The sequence below is a fragment of the Protopterus annectens genome, chromosome 11.part0, assembly GCF_019279795.1.
Source record: "Protopterus annectens isolate FY-2018-M chromosome 11.part0, PAN1.0, whole genome shotgun sequence".
Taxonomy (NCBI): Eukaryota; Metazoa; Chordata; order Ceratodontiformes; family Protopteridae; genus Protopterus; species Protopterus annectens.
This window is the reverse complement of record NC_056745.1, coordinates 367,263,778-367,283,026: the sequence shown is the minus strand read 5'-3', so window position 1 is coordinate 367,283,026 and position 19,249 is coordinate 367,263,778. Positions and strand designations below refer to the sequence as shown.

Sequence of the window (19,249 nt, the reverse complement as noted above, 5' to 3'; positions counted from 1 at the left end):
GCTTTCACTCAGGACCTCCTCACCTCCTTGGGGTTCACCATAAATCTTTGCAAATCCAGAACAGACTCATCCATCAGGATAGTTTTCCTGGGAGCTTTTCTGGATTCCTCCCTTCAAAAGGCCTTCCTCCCTGCAGAAAAGCTCTTCTTCCTGACTCAATACTTCCAAAACATTATGCAAAGACAATGCCTCTCAGCTAGGGAATTCTACAGAGCATTAGACTATATGGCATCTTGCATACTAATGAGTCCTCTGAACAGGCTACACATGAGGAAGCTCTAGTGGTACCTCAGTAGTCTGTGATACCAGCACTCCCAGTCCCTGGAGACAGAAATTCAGCTGATTCCTTGCCTCAAGCAGGAATTTGGATGGTGGACACGGGCATGTGCCCAGAACCTGGGTCTCTCCTTCAGGTTCACCGCTCAGGGCCAAACCTTAACCACAGATGCTTCAGGGACAGCCTGAGGGGCTCATTTCCAATACTTTCAATCCCAAGGCAGATGAGAAAATCAGTTCAAACACAAGCACATAAATTGGAAAGAACTTATGGCAGTTCAAAAGGGCCTAGTAGCTTTCAAAGAACCGTGGAAACCAGGGATCCTGCTAGTCAAAACAGACAACACCAGAGTCATGTGGTACATAAACAAACAAGGAGGCACTCACTCTTAGCCTCTTTCTCGACTAGCTATGCAGGTCTGGGAGACAGCAGGGGTTGCAACTCATGGCACAGTAGCTCCCGGGGACTCGAAACACTCTAGCAGATCATCTCAGCAGAAATTTAATGGATCCCCATGAGTGGCATCAGGAAGCATTTCTCAAGTTAGTACACAAATGGGGATCTCCACAGATAGACCTGTTTGCCATCAGAGAAAATGCTCAACTGAAAAGATTCTGTTCCAGGAGCAAACTACCCACAGCCTGGAGGACAGATGCTTTCTCCTTCCTTTGGCGCCACCTGTTTCTTTATGCATTTTCTCCCCCTGCATCTTCTTCCTTGGGTCCTCCTAAAAATCAGGGAAGAATACCAAAGCGTCAATCTGATAGCTCCAGACTGGCCCAGGCAGCACTGGTATCCTGTGCCATTAAGTTTAACCATTGAAAATCCATGGTAGTTACCTCAGAGAGTGGACCTACTGACTTGGGACAAGGAGAGGTTTTGTGCATCCCAACCTACAGACTCTCAAACTGTCAGCCTGGATAATTCCCCAGCATATTCCTCTCCGGTTACCCTAAGCAGAGAAGTCCAAAACATTCTCAAGGAGCCTAGAAGGCCTACTACTAAGAAATCATACTCAGCCAAGTGGAATGGATTCTTCATTTCGTGTCAGCAGCAAGGCGTTAATACTAACTCAGCCAATATCTCTGCCATTTTAGACTACCTTGCTACCCTGGTTGACAGAGGCCTTCCTTTTCTTCCATCAAACTTCACACCTCTGCCATTTCATCCCATATCCCTATTCTTCTTCCTATTTTTTCCCACTCCCTGATGAAACAATTCCTAAGGGGAGTGATCATTCACATCAGAGCTCCCAGGAGACAACCTGCACATCCATGGGACCTCAATTTTGTTCTGGGAAAATTGAGACTACCCCCACCCCCACCCTTTGAACTGGCAGCTTCTGCTGAATTTAAATTCTTAGCTTGGAAGACTGCCCTATTACTGGCTATCATCCCAGCTTAGGAGGGTGTTTGAGCTGTAAGCTGTCATATCAGTGGAACCATTTCTTCTATTCTACCCAGACAGAGTATCACTCAGGACTAACTCATCCTTTATGCCCAAGGTGGTCATGGACACATCCTTGAATCAAGACGTACACTTGCCCACCTTCTTCCCCAAGCCACAGAACTAAGGGGAAGAACATCCTTCACTCCTTGGATGTGCACAGACAGCTCCACTACTATGTTGACAGAACTAAATCTTTCAGAAAATCAGACCAGGTCCTTTGCCATTGACTTTGAAAGGAAACCAGTTTCCAGACAGACTATCTGCAAGTGGATCTTTTACTGTATTTACTTTTGTTACAGACGTCATGGTAAAAAGCCACCTGAAGCTCTCAGAACTCACACTACTAGGGCAACTGCTACCTCTGCTGCCTTCCTGGAAGGAGTACCTACCAAAGACATTTTGGAAGCTGTTACATGGTTATCTCTACATACCTTTACGAGACACTACCACTTATCAGTCTTTTCCCAGTTTAGAGCAGATTTACCACTGCCATCTTGCAGGGTATCCTCTCTTCCCCATAATCTTCCTTCCACCTCATCTCAGCTGTGGGAATCATCCCACAAGTCAAGACTGCAACAGTGAAACACTATAAACATAGTACAGTTGTGTACACTTACCATAACTGTAGATGTTCAAGTGTATTCACTGTTGCATTCTTCTTCCCTCCCTTCTTCCCCCTTTGTCTACAGTAGTAGTCTGCTTCTGTCTTCTTCATTAACCAGGAGACCCCCCCTGGGTGTTTTCTCTGCAGGGCCCTTTTTCTACCTTTGATCCTTGCTTAGGGTTCACCCTGGGGGCTCCTACCTTCTAGGGGCAAGAAAAACTGATGTTATAGCATCAGCTGGCTCCCTTTATACTCAAGTGTATTGAAGTCAGGACAGGATGCCTGCCAGCATTAAGAGGAAGGAGATTTTTACTCTGGTAGTCGGGCCGGCCAAGGGCTTCCACAGCAGGAAATTTCACAAGTCAGATTGCAACAGTGAATACACTCGGACATCTGCATTTGTATTAAGTGTACACAACTGCACTTTCCAGGTTGTTTTTTTGTTCATGTTCAAGTCTTTTAAGTTGCTTCTGTTACTGAGCTAAACAATGAACTGAAATTGTGCCCTGCTGTAGGTATTCAGCATTGTCTTGGGCCAGACTGAAAACAAGTTAAGCATTGGAAACATTTTTGTTTATCTGGGACTGTGAAATACTGTAAAGTAACTGTTAACACAGCTAAGTGACATTTGTGCTTTTGTTTTTTCAAAATTGCCAGGTGAGGGACAGTACTAAAGAATGGAGCAAGTGAGCCATCCAAGATCAGCACCCTATACTCACAAGGTGAGATTACATTGCTTGTTTAAAGATATGTCTTTCTTCATGAATTCTGGATTCTGCCAATACTGGCAAACTATACTGTCTGCTGTGTTTTTGAAATTAAATTTCTTTGGTTTTTTTTATCTGCATTTGCTTCACTGCTGCCACCTATTTTTAAGTGTTTTTTTTTTTTTTTAATTGCAAACAACTTTGCTTCCACACTGAGATTTAGAGTCAGAATTTATAAAGGTTTCATGCACAAAAACTAAAGATGTCCTTCCATTTTACTGTCGCAGTATTCATTACAGTAGGGACCCCCTGCCAAGGGCGGCTTGACGTCTGGCCAGTATAACAAAGCCTTTAGGTTACTTTAAGGTACGGCCTACGTCACATGTATGCTCCTCGCATAGCATAGAGCGTAAAGGTGACGTTCAGACATGCCATCCTGAGAGCTTCTTTGCCGCCAGTCTGAATGCCATCTGTCGAACATCAGTCTGAATGCCTGTTCCATTGCTGGTTCACCAAGCCATTTCAGGTAAGTGTCCCATTGGGGTTTTTTGGTCTTGTCATTTTCTTTTTGTATTGTTGCTTGTAGGGTTTAATTTCATCCAAGAAGGATTAATGTCCGTGTGGGAGACAGATTCCCAATAAAGACCATCACAGGCAGTGCTTATTTTGTCTCTGCACTTCCCATGACCATACATCCTGTTTAGTTTGTCAGTCCTTTGTTCCTAAGACACACTGTTGTCACCTTTCTTCCATGGCCTTGTATATGGAGAATCAATTTTAGCTAAAGACACAATGGAAGGAGCTTCCCATCCGGAAGGACAGCCGTCAGTGAAGAAGGCCAAGAAGTGTAGGTCTGATTCTTGTGCTGTGCAGCCTCCGCCAGATGCCTTTTTCAAGGCAAGTGAAACCCCAGAGGTTCACCCAGCTCCTCTGTTGAATTCTTCCGCCATGACCATCTAAGAGGCTGGCGTGGATCCAACCTTATGCATGTCCTTGGAAGCCTTGCAGATATCTGCTTTGGATATTTAGGGGGAACCATGGCTATTTATTTCCAAGGGGCCTAAAGTTGTTTCTCACATTTTGGTCAGGGAGGAAGTTCCAACTACTATTATTGAATAACATCCAGGGTTGGAGCCTTCTAAGTTTTGTAAGGTGGACATCCTGTTTAAGAAAAAGCAAAAGACTAAACATATTTCTCCAGCTGTCAAGGACCAACAAAGTGAATGGCGGCATTCTGCTCAGGGTTTTTTAGTGCTTTGGCTTTGACACCTTCTCATGGGGTCTCTGTTCCAGCACCCACTTTGTCCTTTACTCCCCTTAAAAGACCCAGGAAACTGGATTCCTCTGAGGAGGAGGTCAATTCAGATGAGGAATCCCTTGCTTATTCATCTTGGATTCCTTCTCTTTTAGACTGTGGGTCTGAAGAAGAGGAATCTACTAATCCTGTCACTCCTTTTGAGGAAATTTCTTTTGGGACACAATCTCCAGAATGATGTTTTTTTTTAATGGGATTGTGCCCAGGTTTCTGGGGTACAGAAGAGGTATTACAAGCGTCTGCAAATAGAGACTCTTAGAATTTCTGCTGTTCCTCCTGTTTTGGCTGCATTGTAGGATGCTTTTGTATTGCATCTAAGGCTCCTGATTCCCAGTCTTCTCCTCCAAGAAACCAAATAAGATGTATGGAGTAACAAACACTACCAGATACAGGTGGACAGGAACTGGAAAAACAAAAATCTTGATCAAAAACTTTATTTCAGTTGAGCGTTTCATTCCACATCAGTGGAACTTCATCAGAACTAATCACATTAAAAACTTTCTTCATTTATATACTTAAAACAGCCAGTAAACATACTACTAAAACATCACATGACCACTACCCTTATAAATTTCCTTTTACTTAACCACTTATACCATAAAAAAACTAAATAATATAATTTAACACCATAATGTTTCAACTTAAATTATTATTAAACATCATAACTTTAAAAGAGCACCCAAAGAACATGATTCATTTAAACCAAGATGAACCATTGCGTTTAACCTAATTTGCCACTGTAATTCCTTAACATTTAAATGTTCGTCCAAATGTTTGCCCTGGGGATCCTTTATAATATCAAGTACAAAGAAACAAAATTTATGGGCAGCATAAGATGACATATGGTTAAACAAGGCATTAGTTGTTCCTTTTCTGATGTCAAACATATGTTCATACATTCGATCCCTCAGCCTCCTAGACGTTTTTCCCACATAGAAACAGGGACAATCTTGGCACTGGGCTAAGTGTACCACACCCTTTGAAATACAGTTAAAATGACCTCCGGCCTTATACTGGACATCTCGAATGTCAATGGTATCACTTACTAATATATACTTACACTGTGGACAAGCTAAACATTTGTCGGTACCCATTTTTCTAGAGCTACTCCTGTTGGTTACCCCAGTCTCTGTCCAATTTTTAAAAGTATTATCTTTTTTAAAAACAACCATCGGTTCAGACCCCACCTTATCTAAAACCTCAGGTACACTTAAAAATAATCTCCAGTGATTATTAATGGATTCTAAAATGGTTGGGGTATTTAAATATGTAGTGATCAAAGATATCTTGTTCCACTGGTCCTCCTTCCGAGGAAGCTTCCATACCCCATTAACATTACTTAGAGTGGGTTGTGAGTATACCCTTTTCCCTCTTTGTTACCACTTCCATTACATTATGATATCCATCAAAATTTTCTCCAGGGTAACTGAGACCCCCTGCACTGGCCCAGTAATCAAGGAACCTCAATCCTCATCACTGGCAACAGTGATTGTTGTACACACTTGAGGATGAGAAGTACACACACACACACACACACACACACACAGTAAAGTACAATTTCCCTTAAGAGCACACATAGACCACAGTCAGTGTGGGGCTGGTTCCCCCCTTTTCTCCATATCCGCAATAAGACTCCCCACTGGCACAACTATAGGGTTGAGATCTCAGCTGAGTGGTCAAGCAAAAAACTCCAGCAAACTCTGTGATGTTCTTCATGTTTCACTGTTGCAGTTATTACATTTGAGTAATCTGCTGGCAGGTTGCCCTCAGTTGGCTTGCTTAACAAAGTCTTGGGTCCTACGTCGGTTACTGTCCCTTCTTCCATGACGTCAGGTCATCAGGGGTATAAAACATGCAGCCGATGCCATTACAGCAGTCTTTCTTGCCATGCCCAAAGCAGAAGCAGTTCACAAGTGCCGGTCGGTCGACTCCTGAAATTTTCGTTTTCGAATTTCAGAACCAAAGTCTTCAACTTAAAGCTAAGTACCCCATTGGGGAAACTTTTTCTTGCTCCTTACCGATGTCAGTAAAAGTTAATAATTGCATTACTTGTGGAAAGCAAATACCTCATAAAGATTTTCATTCGTACTGTTTTCCTTGCCTAGGCCCTGACCACGATGTACCTTGCTGTCAGTTTTGTGCCTTATTTAATCAGCGCACTATCCGTCATCGGTACATTTTTTCCTCTAAATATTTCGGTTCTCGGTTTAATTATCCAGAAATGTCGTCTGTTAGCCATCCGACTACTGGGATTCCAATAATACGCAAAGATAAAGACATAGACAGGCCACCGAGGTCCAAAACTGCTGACGACGCTTCTCCTAAGCCAATCGCCAGTTTGCCGGTACTCAGTGAGGTGCTTTCGCAGCCCCTGATACCCGCTACTTCTGATTCGGAGGCCTCTACTGAGACTCATTCGGAGTCTGGTATGCCGCGACATGCTTCACCTGTGGAACCCGCGGATGTCTCTACCTTGGATGGGTACAGAGCCACTGTGCAGGCACCGGCTTCTGAGGGTGTATTCAGGCCTACAGACTTGCATATTAAATCGACACCGCCTTCATTACCAAGGCCTAAATCTCGATCCATGTATAAAAAAACGACGCCCAGGCCACATGTTCAGGCCCCTATGCCTAAAAAACAAATGATAAAAATGGCTGAAGATCTAATTACTCTAATCAGGGGTAGTCAGACCACCCCCCCTTCTAAGAGGCCTAGGGCTGAGCTTGATTATGAATCTTCTGATCAGGGTTCTGTTTCTTCTGGCTCTTCTAATGTCCTGGATTTGTCCATACCTACTTATGAGGATTCTGATGCAGAGGATTCCATTCCCTCTGCTTCCCTTCCTGAGGAATTTTCTTTTGGGGAAACTTTACATACTTTAAGGGAGCATTTCCACTGGGAAAGCCAGGAATTTTCTGACTCAAAAAAGAGGCTTAGGGATTTCCTTCTACCTCAACATAGGCCTTTGGCTGTACCCCCCTGTACTAGACATTTTTGTTGATCTGTTCTCGGAATCCAGTTTGACCCCTGATTCCCTGCCTCCGGCTCCTAGTAAACCTGACAGATACTACAGGGTACATGAGTCCCACAAGTTCCTTTTCAAAAATCCTGTTGCAGATCCAGAAACCATTTCTCAGGGACCCAAAGGCATTAAGGCTTCTACTGCTAAAAATCCTACCCCTACTTCAAGTACTTCAAACAAGTTGCCACAAAAACCCTGCTATATGCAATACAAATACTGCAAGCCTTTGGGTTCATGGCCTCCTGCATTCTTTTAATTCCATATGCAAGACTGCATATGAGGAAACTGCAGTGGTATCTAAAAAGTCTATGGAGTCAACATTATTACAGCCTGGAAACAATGATTCCTATCATACCGTGCCTACGCCTACAGTTCCTATGGTGGGCAGAAGCCTGCCACCAAAACAAAGGACTACCATTCACGTTACCCTCTGCCGCCCAAACCCTAACTACAGATGCATCAGACTATGCATGGGGGGCTCACCTGGCAGGGAAGTGCATTCAGGGCAAATGGAACCCAACTCAAATGCACCTACATATCAGTCAAAAAGAAATGTTAGCTGTACAGAATGCTGTGACAGCCTTCAAGGACTACATTCTTCCAGGACAACTAATGGTAAAGACGGGCAACACCACGGTTATGTGGTACATAAATAAGCAGGGGGGGGGTACACATTCCTTCCCCCTCTGCAGACTAGCCATGGCATTGTGGAACACAGCCTTGAGCTACCAAGTGCATCTACAAGCTCAATTCCTGCCATGAAAATTGAATACACTGGCAGACGGACTAAACAGAAACCTCATGGACCCACATGAATGGAAACTGGAACCACGGAATTTGAAGTAGTTGACTTCATTCTTTCTGCACATATGGGTATACGGATCCGATTCGGATCCGAGCCGGCAAAACTTTTCAAGCATCAGCTCCGAGCTCCTCCCTTACCTATATTACCTCACTTCCTCCTATCTAGCCCCAGATCTCGTTTGCCGCTCTGAGTCAGCATCGTGGTCTCTGAGCTCTAAGCAAGGTGGTAAGGTTTTTTGGTCTTTTTGTGATAGTTGAGTGTGAATACCTTTTCCCTTTTTTTCCTCCCTTCGCATTTCGTCGTCGTGTTAGTTGTAATAAAAATAAATAAAAAAAAAAAGTTTTTTTTGTGATACTTGTTTCCTGCCTAGGCCCAATCCATAAGTGTGTGTGTGAGTGGGCCGTAAGGTTCTTTTTAAGAAGTGCACAGAGCGTGGTCACAAGCTCTCACTAGCTGATGGCCACACTCTGTGTGTTCTGTGTTTAGGGGTTGCCCATCTGTCTGCATCCTGCAACATTTGTTCAGGCTTTAACCCTAGGGCTTTGAAGGATCGTCGGGCTAAGCTTGTGGCTAAGGGTCTGCTACCATCTTCTGCCCTGGAGTCTGCCTCTGTTTCCTCCCCAGCCAGTGACACTGTGCAGGCAGGGACTCAACCTCCCGCCAGGCCTGCTTCATCAGAGTCGTCCCAGAGAGGTAGGGACAGAAGGGATAAGGAGAAGTGCCACAAAGAGAGGGACAGGCCCAGAAAAAGATCACCGGACAGGGAGTCTTTCTCCAGCCCCTCTTCAAAGGCACCCAGGTCTCATTCTTCTCGGCTCCGTTCTCCCAGTTTCTCCCCGGAGCCATCGGAGCCGAGGCACTCCCCTCAGATCCGGCCCAGACCCGAGTCGGTCGCTTCCTCCAGGTCGACTCGGAATGTCTCCGACCTTGATATGGACAGGCTGATGAGGAGGTTCATCCAGAACCAGATTCAGATGGGGGTCTTACCAGGGCCCTCTCCCATTGGAGAGGGTCCTCCTTCTTCATCTATGTTCCACCCTATTGCTCCTTCCCCGATCCGACCTGATGCTTCGGGGTTCTCGGGTCCGAGACCTTTCGGAGCTGTTGGGTCGGCGGCGATGGTTCTCGTTTCCTCGACGCCAGCCGTCACCTTGAGTTCCTCTGATCCGATCTCGGATCCAGGAGACTCTTGGAGCCGTGGTCGGGGAGTCGGACCCGAGGGCCGAGATGTCGCTCTTTCAGATCCCATCCTCGGTGCCCGGACTACCCCTCCGTCAGCTTGGATTCCTGCTTCGGTGCCGGGGAGAGCCTCATCCTTATGGTCTACAGAGGTGTGCTCTCCATCAGCATTCGGGGCAGTGGAAAGGGTTCTCTCCCAGGGGTTGAGACCACAGCTCACCTACTCTGATCCTACCCAGACCCCTCTAATTTTGGATTCTGCTCCCATTACCCTGTCTCAGGGACAACCCGTGCCAAAGCAACCCCAGGTTGTTCCCCTCGGGGAACCCCCGGAGGTTTACGAATCCTCTCCAGAGAGTCCCACTGGAGAGGAACCTCGTAAGCGCAAGTGTAAGAGGAGGCACTTGGACTCCCCTGAGTCCATTACCACTGATACGGACTTGGGTGAAGGAGAGCGTTCCCCAGATCACCTACTGAGGACATCTCGTTCGGAGACATTATGGAGATCCTCCACCAAAGAGGAGGTTGGTCAGCCCCCAAACCCTCTGCGGATGAGTCCGTATTCCTGGAGGCCTTTGGCGTGGGCCCATCTACTTCCTGGGTCTCCCCTCCAGTGGACCTTTTGGTGGACCTCATCATTGCTGGTTGCCGCTGCCACAAAGAAGGAACTGGCACAGGAGAGTTCCTCGGTTCATCCACCAGACAAAGATTCCAGGTTGATGGATCGTTTCGGGAAGCGCTTGTACTCGTCAGCGACATTTTCTATTCGTGCGCTGAATTACTTGGCACATGTTATCCGACTGCAGCGAGACCTTATATCGAAACTGAGTCACCCCAGGAGTCTCAGTCGCAACAGGACAAGGAGTCTTTCACTGCGAAGATGACTACACTGAAATCAGTGACAAATACCTCTATGCGTCTCCTCTCTCATGCTACGGAGGGAGCCGCTAGAGCTGCTGGTACAGTCGTTGCCTTGAGGCATCATGCTTGGATCAGGCTGTGTCAATTTGCGGACGCCTTTAAGGCGTCTTTCATCAATGCCCCTTTCGATGGATCATCCCTCTTTGGGAAGACTGTATGTGACACACTAACCCAGAGTGAGAAGGACGGAAAGACTTTGTCAGCCATCGGAATCCGCTTCTCTAACCCCCAGAGGTCCTATTCCAGGAACCAAAAGGGGCAAAAGATGTGGTTCTGGAAATCACAGTCCTTTTGTGACACTCAGGAATATTCATCCCCCAGAGGCAGAGGGGGGACAAGACCAATGCCGTCCCAGAGGCAGAGGGGGTCCCAGAAACTTCGGGTCTAGAGAACCTTTTTCGGACAGACCCGCACAGCAACCCTGAGGGGTTGCCCAGCTGCTCTACTCTGGAGTCAGTCTGGGGAAGATTTTCCTTACATCCAGCGGCATGGGAATCCATTACTGCAGACCGCTGGGTGTTAAATATCATATCCAGAGGATATTCTATCCCCTTCATTTCATGTCCCATAACTCCAGCACGCCTTCCAGATGTTCCACCTACTCACAGGGAGGCTGCAGCTTTAGAGGTTTCGAAGCTGCTACAAAAACGAGCCATCGAGCCGGTCCCCCCAGATCAATCCGGATCAGGCATCTACTCCAGGTTCTTTTTAGTGCCAAAGAAGACGGAGACCTCAGGCCCATTCTGGACCTGTCTATCCTCAACCTGTCGGTAGAGAAACAAAATTTCCTGATGGTCACTCTACAGTCCATTCTACCGTTTCTGAGAGAATGCGACTGGATGTGCTCGTTAGACCTCCAGGACGCTTACTATCACATCAAGGTCCACAGGAGCTCTAGGAGGTTTCTACACTTCCAGCTAGGGGCCAGTCACTTTCAATTCAGAGCCCTACCCTTTGGTCTCACCACAGCCTCCAGGGTGTTCACCAAGGTTATGGTGGCCGTAGCAGCTCACCTGAGACTTCAGGGCATTCAGGTATTCCCCTACCTAGACGACTGGCTCTTCGCTGCATCCACCAAACGTCTCTTGTGTCAGGCCCTACACTACTTCCTCAGTCTGGCTAACAAGTTAGGCATCACGATCAGTATCAACAAGTCCCACCTGGCTCCGGTTCAGATCATAGACTTCATCCGGGCACGGTTGGATTCGATTCAGTCAAAGATTTTTCTCACCCCGGAAAATATAGAAAATCTCAGACTCCATGTATCGGCGATCTTGGATCACTTGGTAGTCACAGCAGCCGATGTTCTCAGTGCCCTGGGTTCGATGGCAGCCTCAGTCTCTATCCTCCCTCTTGCACGTCTTCACATGAGAGTCCTTCAGTGGAATCTAGCAGTTCAATGTTCCTGGCTAGACCTTCCGATGAATTTCCACATCCGAATCAATTGGACATGCAGAATGTCACTCCAGTGGTGGCTTCAATCAGTGGACATTTTCGCAGGGCACAGCTTTCTAGCCCCTCCGGCTCAAGCCATGGTAACCACGGACGCTTCCCAGCTCGGGTGGGGGGGGGGCACTTTCTGAGAAGAACGGTCCAGGGCACGTGGTCCCCTCCAGAGACCAAGCTACATATCAGTGTCCTGGAGATGAGGGCAGTGCTTTTAGCTTTGAGAGCCCTCCACCCTGTCCTACCTCCGGGGACGGTAGCCATTCAATCAGACAACATGTCTGTAGTCTGGTATATAAACAAACAGGGTGGGACCTGATCCTATCCCCTTTGTCGCGAGGCCATGAGGGTGTGGGAGTGGGCTATATCCACCAGCCGGGTTTCTCATAGCAACGCATATCCCGAGACACACTAACATTCTAGAGGAGTCTCAGCAGGGCAATCCTTCTGCCTTACGAGTGGTCTCTGAAACACTCAGTGGCGGAGAAGATCTTCCGTGTTTGGGTTCAACCTTTCTGCGATCTCTTTGCATCTCCTTCCAATGCGAAGTGCAGCATCTTCTTCGCTCTGATCCCCCCTTCGGGGGATGTCCCCAGGTACGCTCTAGTCCATGCTTGGCCTCCCGGGCTACTGTATGCTTATCCCCCGTTACCTCTTATTCCGAAGTTCCTTCAGAGAGCTTGCCGGCTGCAGCGCAAAGTCATTCTCATAGCTCCCTTTTGGCCGCGTCAAGTGTGGTTTTCCTTCCTATGGTCTCACCTATTGGTTTCTCCATGGACTCTAGATCCATGCCCGGATCTGATTTCTCACAGTCTCAAGCTGATGGCGTGGCTGCTCCAGTTCCCATGATCATCAGGACTCCCGGACTTTCGTCCCCTGTTAAGAATATTCTGGAAGCTTCTCTTGAAGCCTCCACTAGGAAACTCTACAATAGCAAGTGGAAACGTTTTTGCTTTTGGGCCTCTCATCGCAATCTGAACCCGTTTACAGCCCCCGTTCCGGTCATACTGGATTTCCTGGCCGATCTTTTTCGATCAGGCGCAAGTGCTTCCACCATCAAGGTTCAGCTGGCGGCCATCTCTAATTTTCATGTGGGTGAAAATAAGGTTGCTCTGGCTTCTGCCAAATTGTGTAAAGCTTTCCTGAAGGGCACATTTTTATTGCGACCACCAGTTAAAGAAACAGTGCCCCCCTGGGATCTGACTTTAGTCCTTCAGGCCTTAACCTCTCTCCCCCTTTCGAGCCAGCCGGTTCAGTTCCGATGAAGGTTTTGTCATGGAAGATGGCCTTCTTGGTCGCCATCACTTCTGCCAAGAGAGTTTTAGAGTTGCAGGCTTTATCCTCCTTGCCCCCCCATTTGCTTTTCCTCAAGGATAGGGTTTCGCTGTGTACAAACCCTTCCTTTCTTCCCAAGGTGTCCTCAGCAGCCAATATTAATCAGTCTATAAATTTGCCAGTCTTCTCCCCAAATTTCCAAAATAGATGTGAACGTAAGCTTCATTTATTGGATGTCCATAGACAGCTTCGTTTTTACCTCCATAGGACTAAACCCTTCCGGAAGTCGGATCAATTGTTCGTTTCTTTTTCAAAACCATTTTTGGGCAAAGCAGTTTCGAAAGTGTCCTTAGCAAGGTAGATCACTCTTTGTATTGCACAGGTTTATAAGGACAAATGTTTATCTCCTCTTGGTGTATTGAAGGCTCATTCCACTAGAGCAATGGCCACTTCTGCAGCTTTCTGTTCAAGAGTTCCGTTAGACGATATCTGTGCGGCAGCAATTTGGGCCAATTCGCACACATTCATCTCTCATTATAAATCGGATCTAATTTCTAGAGGGAGAGCATCCTTTGGCTCTGCGGTGCTCAGAAATATCCTTCCATAAGGGCCTCACAGGAATACTAGTAGCTGGGGACTCTGTCCCATATGTGCAGAAAGAATGAAGTCAACTACTTCAGATAAAGAAGTTATGTTCTTACCATAACGTTCCATCTGAGTAGTAGACTTCATTCTTCTGCACCTTCCCTCCCTCCATCCCCCTCACTCTTCAGGTTTTTCCTGTTTAGGATTGTGGTTATGTTGCCATTTAGTGTCAGCAAACTCGATCTGGGGCTAGATAGGCGGAAGTGAGGTAATATAAGTAAGGGAGGAGCTTGGAGCTGATGCTTGAAAAGTTTTGCCGGCTTGGATCTGTATACCCATATGCGCAGAAGAATGAAGTCTACTACTCAGATGGTACGTTGTGGTAAGAACATAACTTCTTTTTTTTGCATTGGTCAAATGGTTGAGTGATTGTATAAACTTTGTCTTTGGTAAATTGAGTTTATTTTTACCAAAACCCCCTAGGGCTCATTCCACAAGATATGTGGCAGTTTCTTCTGCTTTTTGGTCCAGAGATTCTTTAGATGATATTTGTGCAGCTGCAACTTGGGCTAATTTACGCACTTTCATTACTCATTACAAGTTGGATTTGATTTCTAGGAACAGAGCAGAATATCCTTCCATAGGGTCTCCCAGGGTTTCAGTAGCTGGAGAATCTGTCCAATCAGTTGAAGAATGAATGAAAATGACAGCATCAGATAACAAAAGTTATGTACTCACTGTACTCACCATAACATTCCATCTGTGTTGTCCATTTTCATTCTTCCTCAACTCCCTACCCACCCGCCTCCTCCTTTTTTGCTTCTGGAGAGAGCTAAGAGTTGTGTAGGAACCTATGTTCCTTGTTTGAGATCCAGCTTCCCTTTTTCTGTTCTCCCGCTGGTATTTTCTGTAATAGGTGGCCGCTTTATATCTAGGAGCAGCAAACTGGATCTGAGGTGTGTTATGTTGGTGGGACATTATGGGTAAGGAAAGGAGCTCGAGCGTTGTAGGATCCATTGACCTGGTAGAAGCGGATGAGTTGGATCCAAGTATCAGATCTGAACACATCAGTTGAGGAAGAATGTAAATGGACAACACAAATGGATTGTTATGGTGAGTACATAACTTTTTTTCCACAAGCACTTTACTTTCTCCAAATTTTAATATTTTTCCCTTTTGCCAGTTTTGTCAGGATCAACCCTCTTTGCTGGTAGGTTTGCATCTTTACTAATAAATGTCTTGGCTGCTTTCTCATGGCCATATTTGGAGCATACATGTGGTGTGTCTGTTCATTTAACAGTTCTCACTGTGGAATACCAGTCCAGATGCTTATCTATACCTTTATTAAATTAATATAGTCCGTTCCTTCTAGTTTCTCTGGTACAGCACAAAATTTCAGATTTTCCCTATATGCTCTGTCCTCTAATTCTAAAAAGCTAGAGCCTGAACTGCTTTTTGCTAAACAGTTGCTGGATTCTTCTCAACTCAGTGTTTTCTATTCACCTTTTTAGTTGATTTTCTTTCAGGCTGTCTTAGATGTTCTTCGTGTTTCAGTGTTGCAGTCATCATACTATTGTTATGTGGTACATAAAGAGTCAGGGGTGAACCCACTCATACCCTCTCTGCAAACTAGCCCTGACTCTGTGGAACACAGCCTTGAGCTACCAAGTGCACCTACAAGCTCAATTCCTGCCATGCAAGCTAAATACACTGGCAGACCTAAGCAGAAACCTCATGGACCCACACGAGTGGAAAATGAAACCAAAGATATTCAACATGTTGAGAAACAAATGGGAGAGCCCAGAGATAGACCTGTTTGCCTCCCCGCAGAACTACCATTTGTACAAATTCTGCACAAGGGCTTGCCACAGACAAGCTTGGAAAGTGGATGCCCTGTCATTCACTTGGGAAAGCCTCTCAGTTTGTCTTTCCTCCTCTGCCTCTCCTTTCGAATGTTCTACTAAAGATCAAATAGAACAAACCAAGGACAGTACTCACTACACCAGACTGGCCATGCCAGCACTGGTACCCCCTCTTGTGCAGTATGTCACTGCTGGAACCATGGCACCTGCCTCAGATCCCTTCCTACTGTCCCAGCAGGAGGGCCAGATTCTGCATCCCAGCTTCAAACCCTGAACCTGGCAGCCTGGCTAATTACCTGAGTCCTCCTATACCATCCCTCAGCAAGCAAATACTGGATGTCATCTTGGATGCAAGGAGGCCTAGTACTAGAAAATCCTATGCTGAAAAGTGGAAAAGATTCTGTTCCTGGAGCCAGACCCAGCGGATGGACACAACAGTGCCCAGTTTACTGTATATCCTTCAGTACTTAACAGAGATGCTTCACAAGGGCCTTTCCTTTTCTTCTATTAAAATTCATGCCTCAGCCATTTCAGCACATTATAATACTGAGCCACCCCTTTTCTCTCACCCCCTGCTGAAACAATTCCTCAGAGGGGCCAAAAATTTAAGACCACCCAGTAGAGTCCCTACTGCAGCTTGGGACCTCAACTTTGTATTGGAAAAGCTCACTCTACCCCCTTTTGAGCCAGCTGCAACTGCAGAGTTGAAATTCCTTTCTTGGAAAACAGCCTTCCTTCTAGCCATCACTTCAGCAAGAAGGGTGTCTGAATTACAGGCCCTCATGGCAGTGGAGCCCTTCATCATCTTTCATGAGGGCAGAGTGTCCCTCAGGACCAGTCCTTCCTTTATGCCCAAAGTGGTATCCAGTGTGGCCCTTAATCAGTCCATTCATTTGCCAACCTTCTTTTCTAATCCACAGAACAAAGGAGAATGAATACTGCACTCCTTGGATGTGTACAGACAACTTAGATTTTATTTGGACAGGACTAAGCCTCTCAGAAAATCTGAACAGCTGCTAGTTTCCTTTGCTGCAGGGGCAGAGAGGAAGGCCATTTCAAAGCAAACCATTTCTATGTGGATAGGCCATTGCATTCATTTCTGCTATAAGCACTGTGGAAAACCTACCCCACAGGGGATAAGACCTCATTCCACCAGGGCTGCATCTATTTCTGCAGCCTTTCTCAGAGGTGTTCCTACCAGGGACATCGTAGAAGCTGCTACCTGGAGTTCTGTACATACCTTCACCAAGCATTACCACTTGCCATTTTTTCTAAATCCAGAGCTGGTTTTGCCACTGCAGTCCTGCAGGACCTAATAGCTGGTCCTAATGCTCTCTAATTGCCTCCTCCCTTCCTTAGCTTTGGGAATCTACCTAAATGTTCATCTGTCAGTGTATTTAGCTTGCCTGGCAGGAATTGAGCTTGTAGGTGCACTTGGTAGCTGAAGGCTGTGTTCCACAGAGCCATGACTAGTCTGCAGAGAGGGTATGAGTGGGTTCCCCACTGCTTGTTTGTGTACCACATAACAGTGGTGTGATGACTGCAACAGTGAATACACTCAAATATCTACATAGTAAGTGTACACAACTGTACTTTTCTTCTTTGCAAACATCCATGCACTGTACTTACTAGTCATTAACTGAATCACTGGCTGTCGCTTGTCAGTTTTTGTTTTCATGCTGGGAGAGCTGAAGTTAAGCTGTTGATCAGTTTGCAGCCATCTTCGTAATCCCTAAGGACTGTATTTGTTACACATTACAGTGATATATCTGTAAATTTTTAGGTGTCTGTGTGTCTGTGTGTGAGAGTCTGTGTGAGTGTGTCTCTGTGTGAGTGTGTCTCTGTGTGAGTGTGTCTCTGTGTGAGTGTGTCTCTGTGTGAGTGTGTCTCTGTGTGAGTGTGTGTGTCTCTGTGTGAGTGTGTGTGTCTCTGTGTGAGTGTGTGTGTCTCTGTGTGAGTGTGTGTGTCTCTGTGTGAGTGTGTGTGTCTCTGTCTGTGTGTGTGTGTCTGTGTGTGTGTCTGTGTGTGTGTGTCTGTGTGTGTGTGTCTGTGTGTGTGTCTGTGTGTGTGTGTCTGTGTGTGTGTGTCTGTGTGTGTCTGTGTGTGTGTGTCTGTGTGTGTGTGTGTGTGTGTGTGTGTGTGTCTGTGTGTGTCTGTGTGTGTGTCTGTGTGTGTCTGTGTGTGTGTCTGTGTGTGTGTGTGTGTGTCTCTGTGTGTGTGTGTGTGGGTCCCCTTTGACCGAGCATAGGTTTGTTTGACAAATGCAGGGATATGATTTTATCTCAGCGGTATGGATGGCCAAACTGTAAATATGTTGATGACATAGGATGCTGATACAGGTAAGTGGGTTTGGGGGGGGGGGTGAGAGGACATGTCTGTGTGTGTGTATGTGAGTTAGGCTTAGGGTTGGGGATGAGTGGTAGATGAGTGTTTGTGCGAATCTATTTATTTTTGGGTAAGGGTTAGGTTATTCACAGTATGTGACAGCAATTCTATTAAATGTTAAAAAATACGTTTTATATATGTGTGTATATATATACATATATATATATATATATATATATATATATAAGTAAATCAACAATAAAATTAAACAGGTCTGTTTATAAGAATACATTTGATGTTAATCACTTCATACAATCCAGGAAACTGATCTGCTTTAAATAAAATGTGTCATTTAAGTTCAAGAACTTCCTGTACATTGTTAGAACTACTAGTGAAGGGGGTAGTGTCAACTTTCTCTAACAGAAAAAAATGAAACTTAAGAAACCCCACACAACATTAGATAAATCTTTATTTTTAATAGCAATGAAATGTTCAGAAAGCCTTTGTTTTAGCTTTCTAATGCTTTTTCCAACATAAAACTGTTGGCAGGTACCACAAGTAGCCAAATATAGATATATATAAATCTAAGGCTAGAGCAGTTGTGACAAAATTCATTCCCAAATGTTGGAAATGCACACTACTAGTGCCACTAATATATCAGCACTGTTTGCATGATAAATAAGGAAACTTCCCAACTGATTGTATTGGAATAACCTGTTCAATCTTAACATTCCTCTCTAAAATTTCTTTCAAGTTATGTTTTTTTAAAAACAAATTTGGGGAGTTCATCAACAATACTAGCCAGTTCGGGATTACCTAGTATGATTTTCTGGTTTTATTGTAAGATGTTTCTAATGGTACTGTGGTGGGCGTTGTCTCCTCACAGCAAGAAGTTCTCCGATTCGATCCTCGGCCGGGGTGCTTTCTGTGCGGAGTTTGCATGTCCTCCCTGTGGTCGCATGGGTTTCCTCCGGGTGCTCCGATTTTCTCCTACATCCCAGAGACATGCTGTAGGTGGATTGGACACACTAAATTGGCCCTAGGCATGAGTGTGTGCCTTCTGTGGAAGATAGAGCGCCTGGCTGGCAACTCGACACCGTAAAACTCCACTGTCAATCCTGAGTGGACAGGTGATCCACTGTGGCGACCCCTAACCGGGAAAAGCTGAAAGAAGAAGAAGATTGTAAGATGTTTCTAATACCTGGGCTGTCAACACTTATTGGTAAGGGAACTGCACCACTATGGTCTGGATCAACTTCTTTTGCCTTGGGAATAAATGCTTTAATGATTATAGGAGAACTTGGATAAATGATTTTGTATGACTTCATTACTAATAGTGTATAGCTTGTCTTCTGGGTAACCCCTTTCTTTAAACATCTTGGCATGGGTGGCAACTTCATCAAGCAACACAGAATCACCACGTGTAAGTCTACTAACTGGAATGACTTGTCCATGAAAAATATTGAGCTTCATA

The 19,249-nt window shown here is 45.6% G+C and overlaps 1 protein-coding gene across 1 annotated transcript in view; it reads left to right on the top strand.

Moving 5' to 3' along the window:
* The window catches only part of POC1B (POC1 centriolar protein B), a 944,738-nt gene that overhangs the window by 16,499 nt on the left and 908,990 nt on the right, over positions 1–19,249 (top strand). The window contains exon 2 of the mRNA XM_044087861.1: positions 2,988–3,052. Within this exon, the coding sequence (XP_043943796.1) occupies positions 3,008–3,052 (45 nt within the window). The 5' untranslated portion in view covers positions 2,988–3,007. The remainder of the gene's footprint in view (positions 1–2,987; positions 3,053–19,249) is intronic.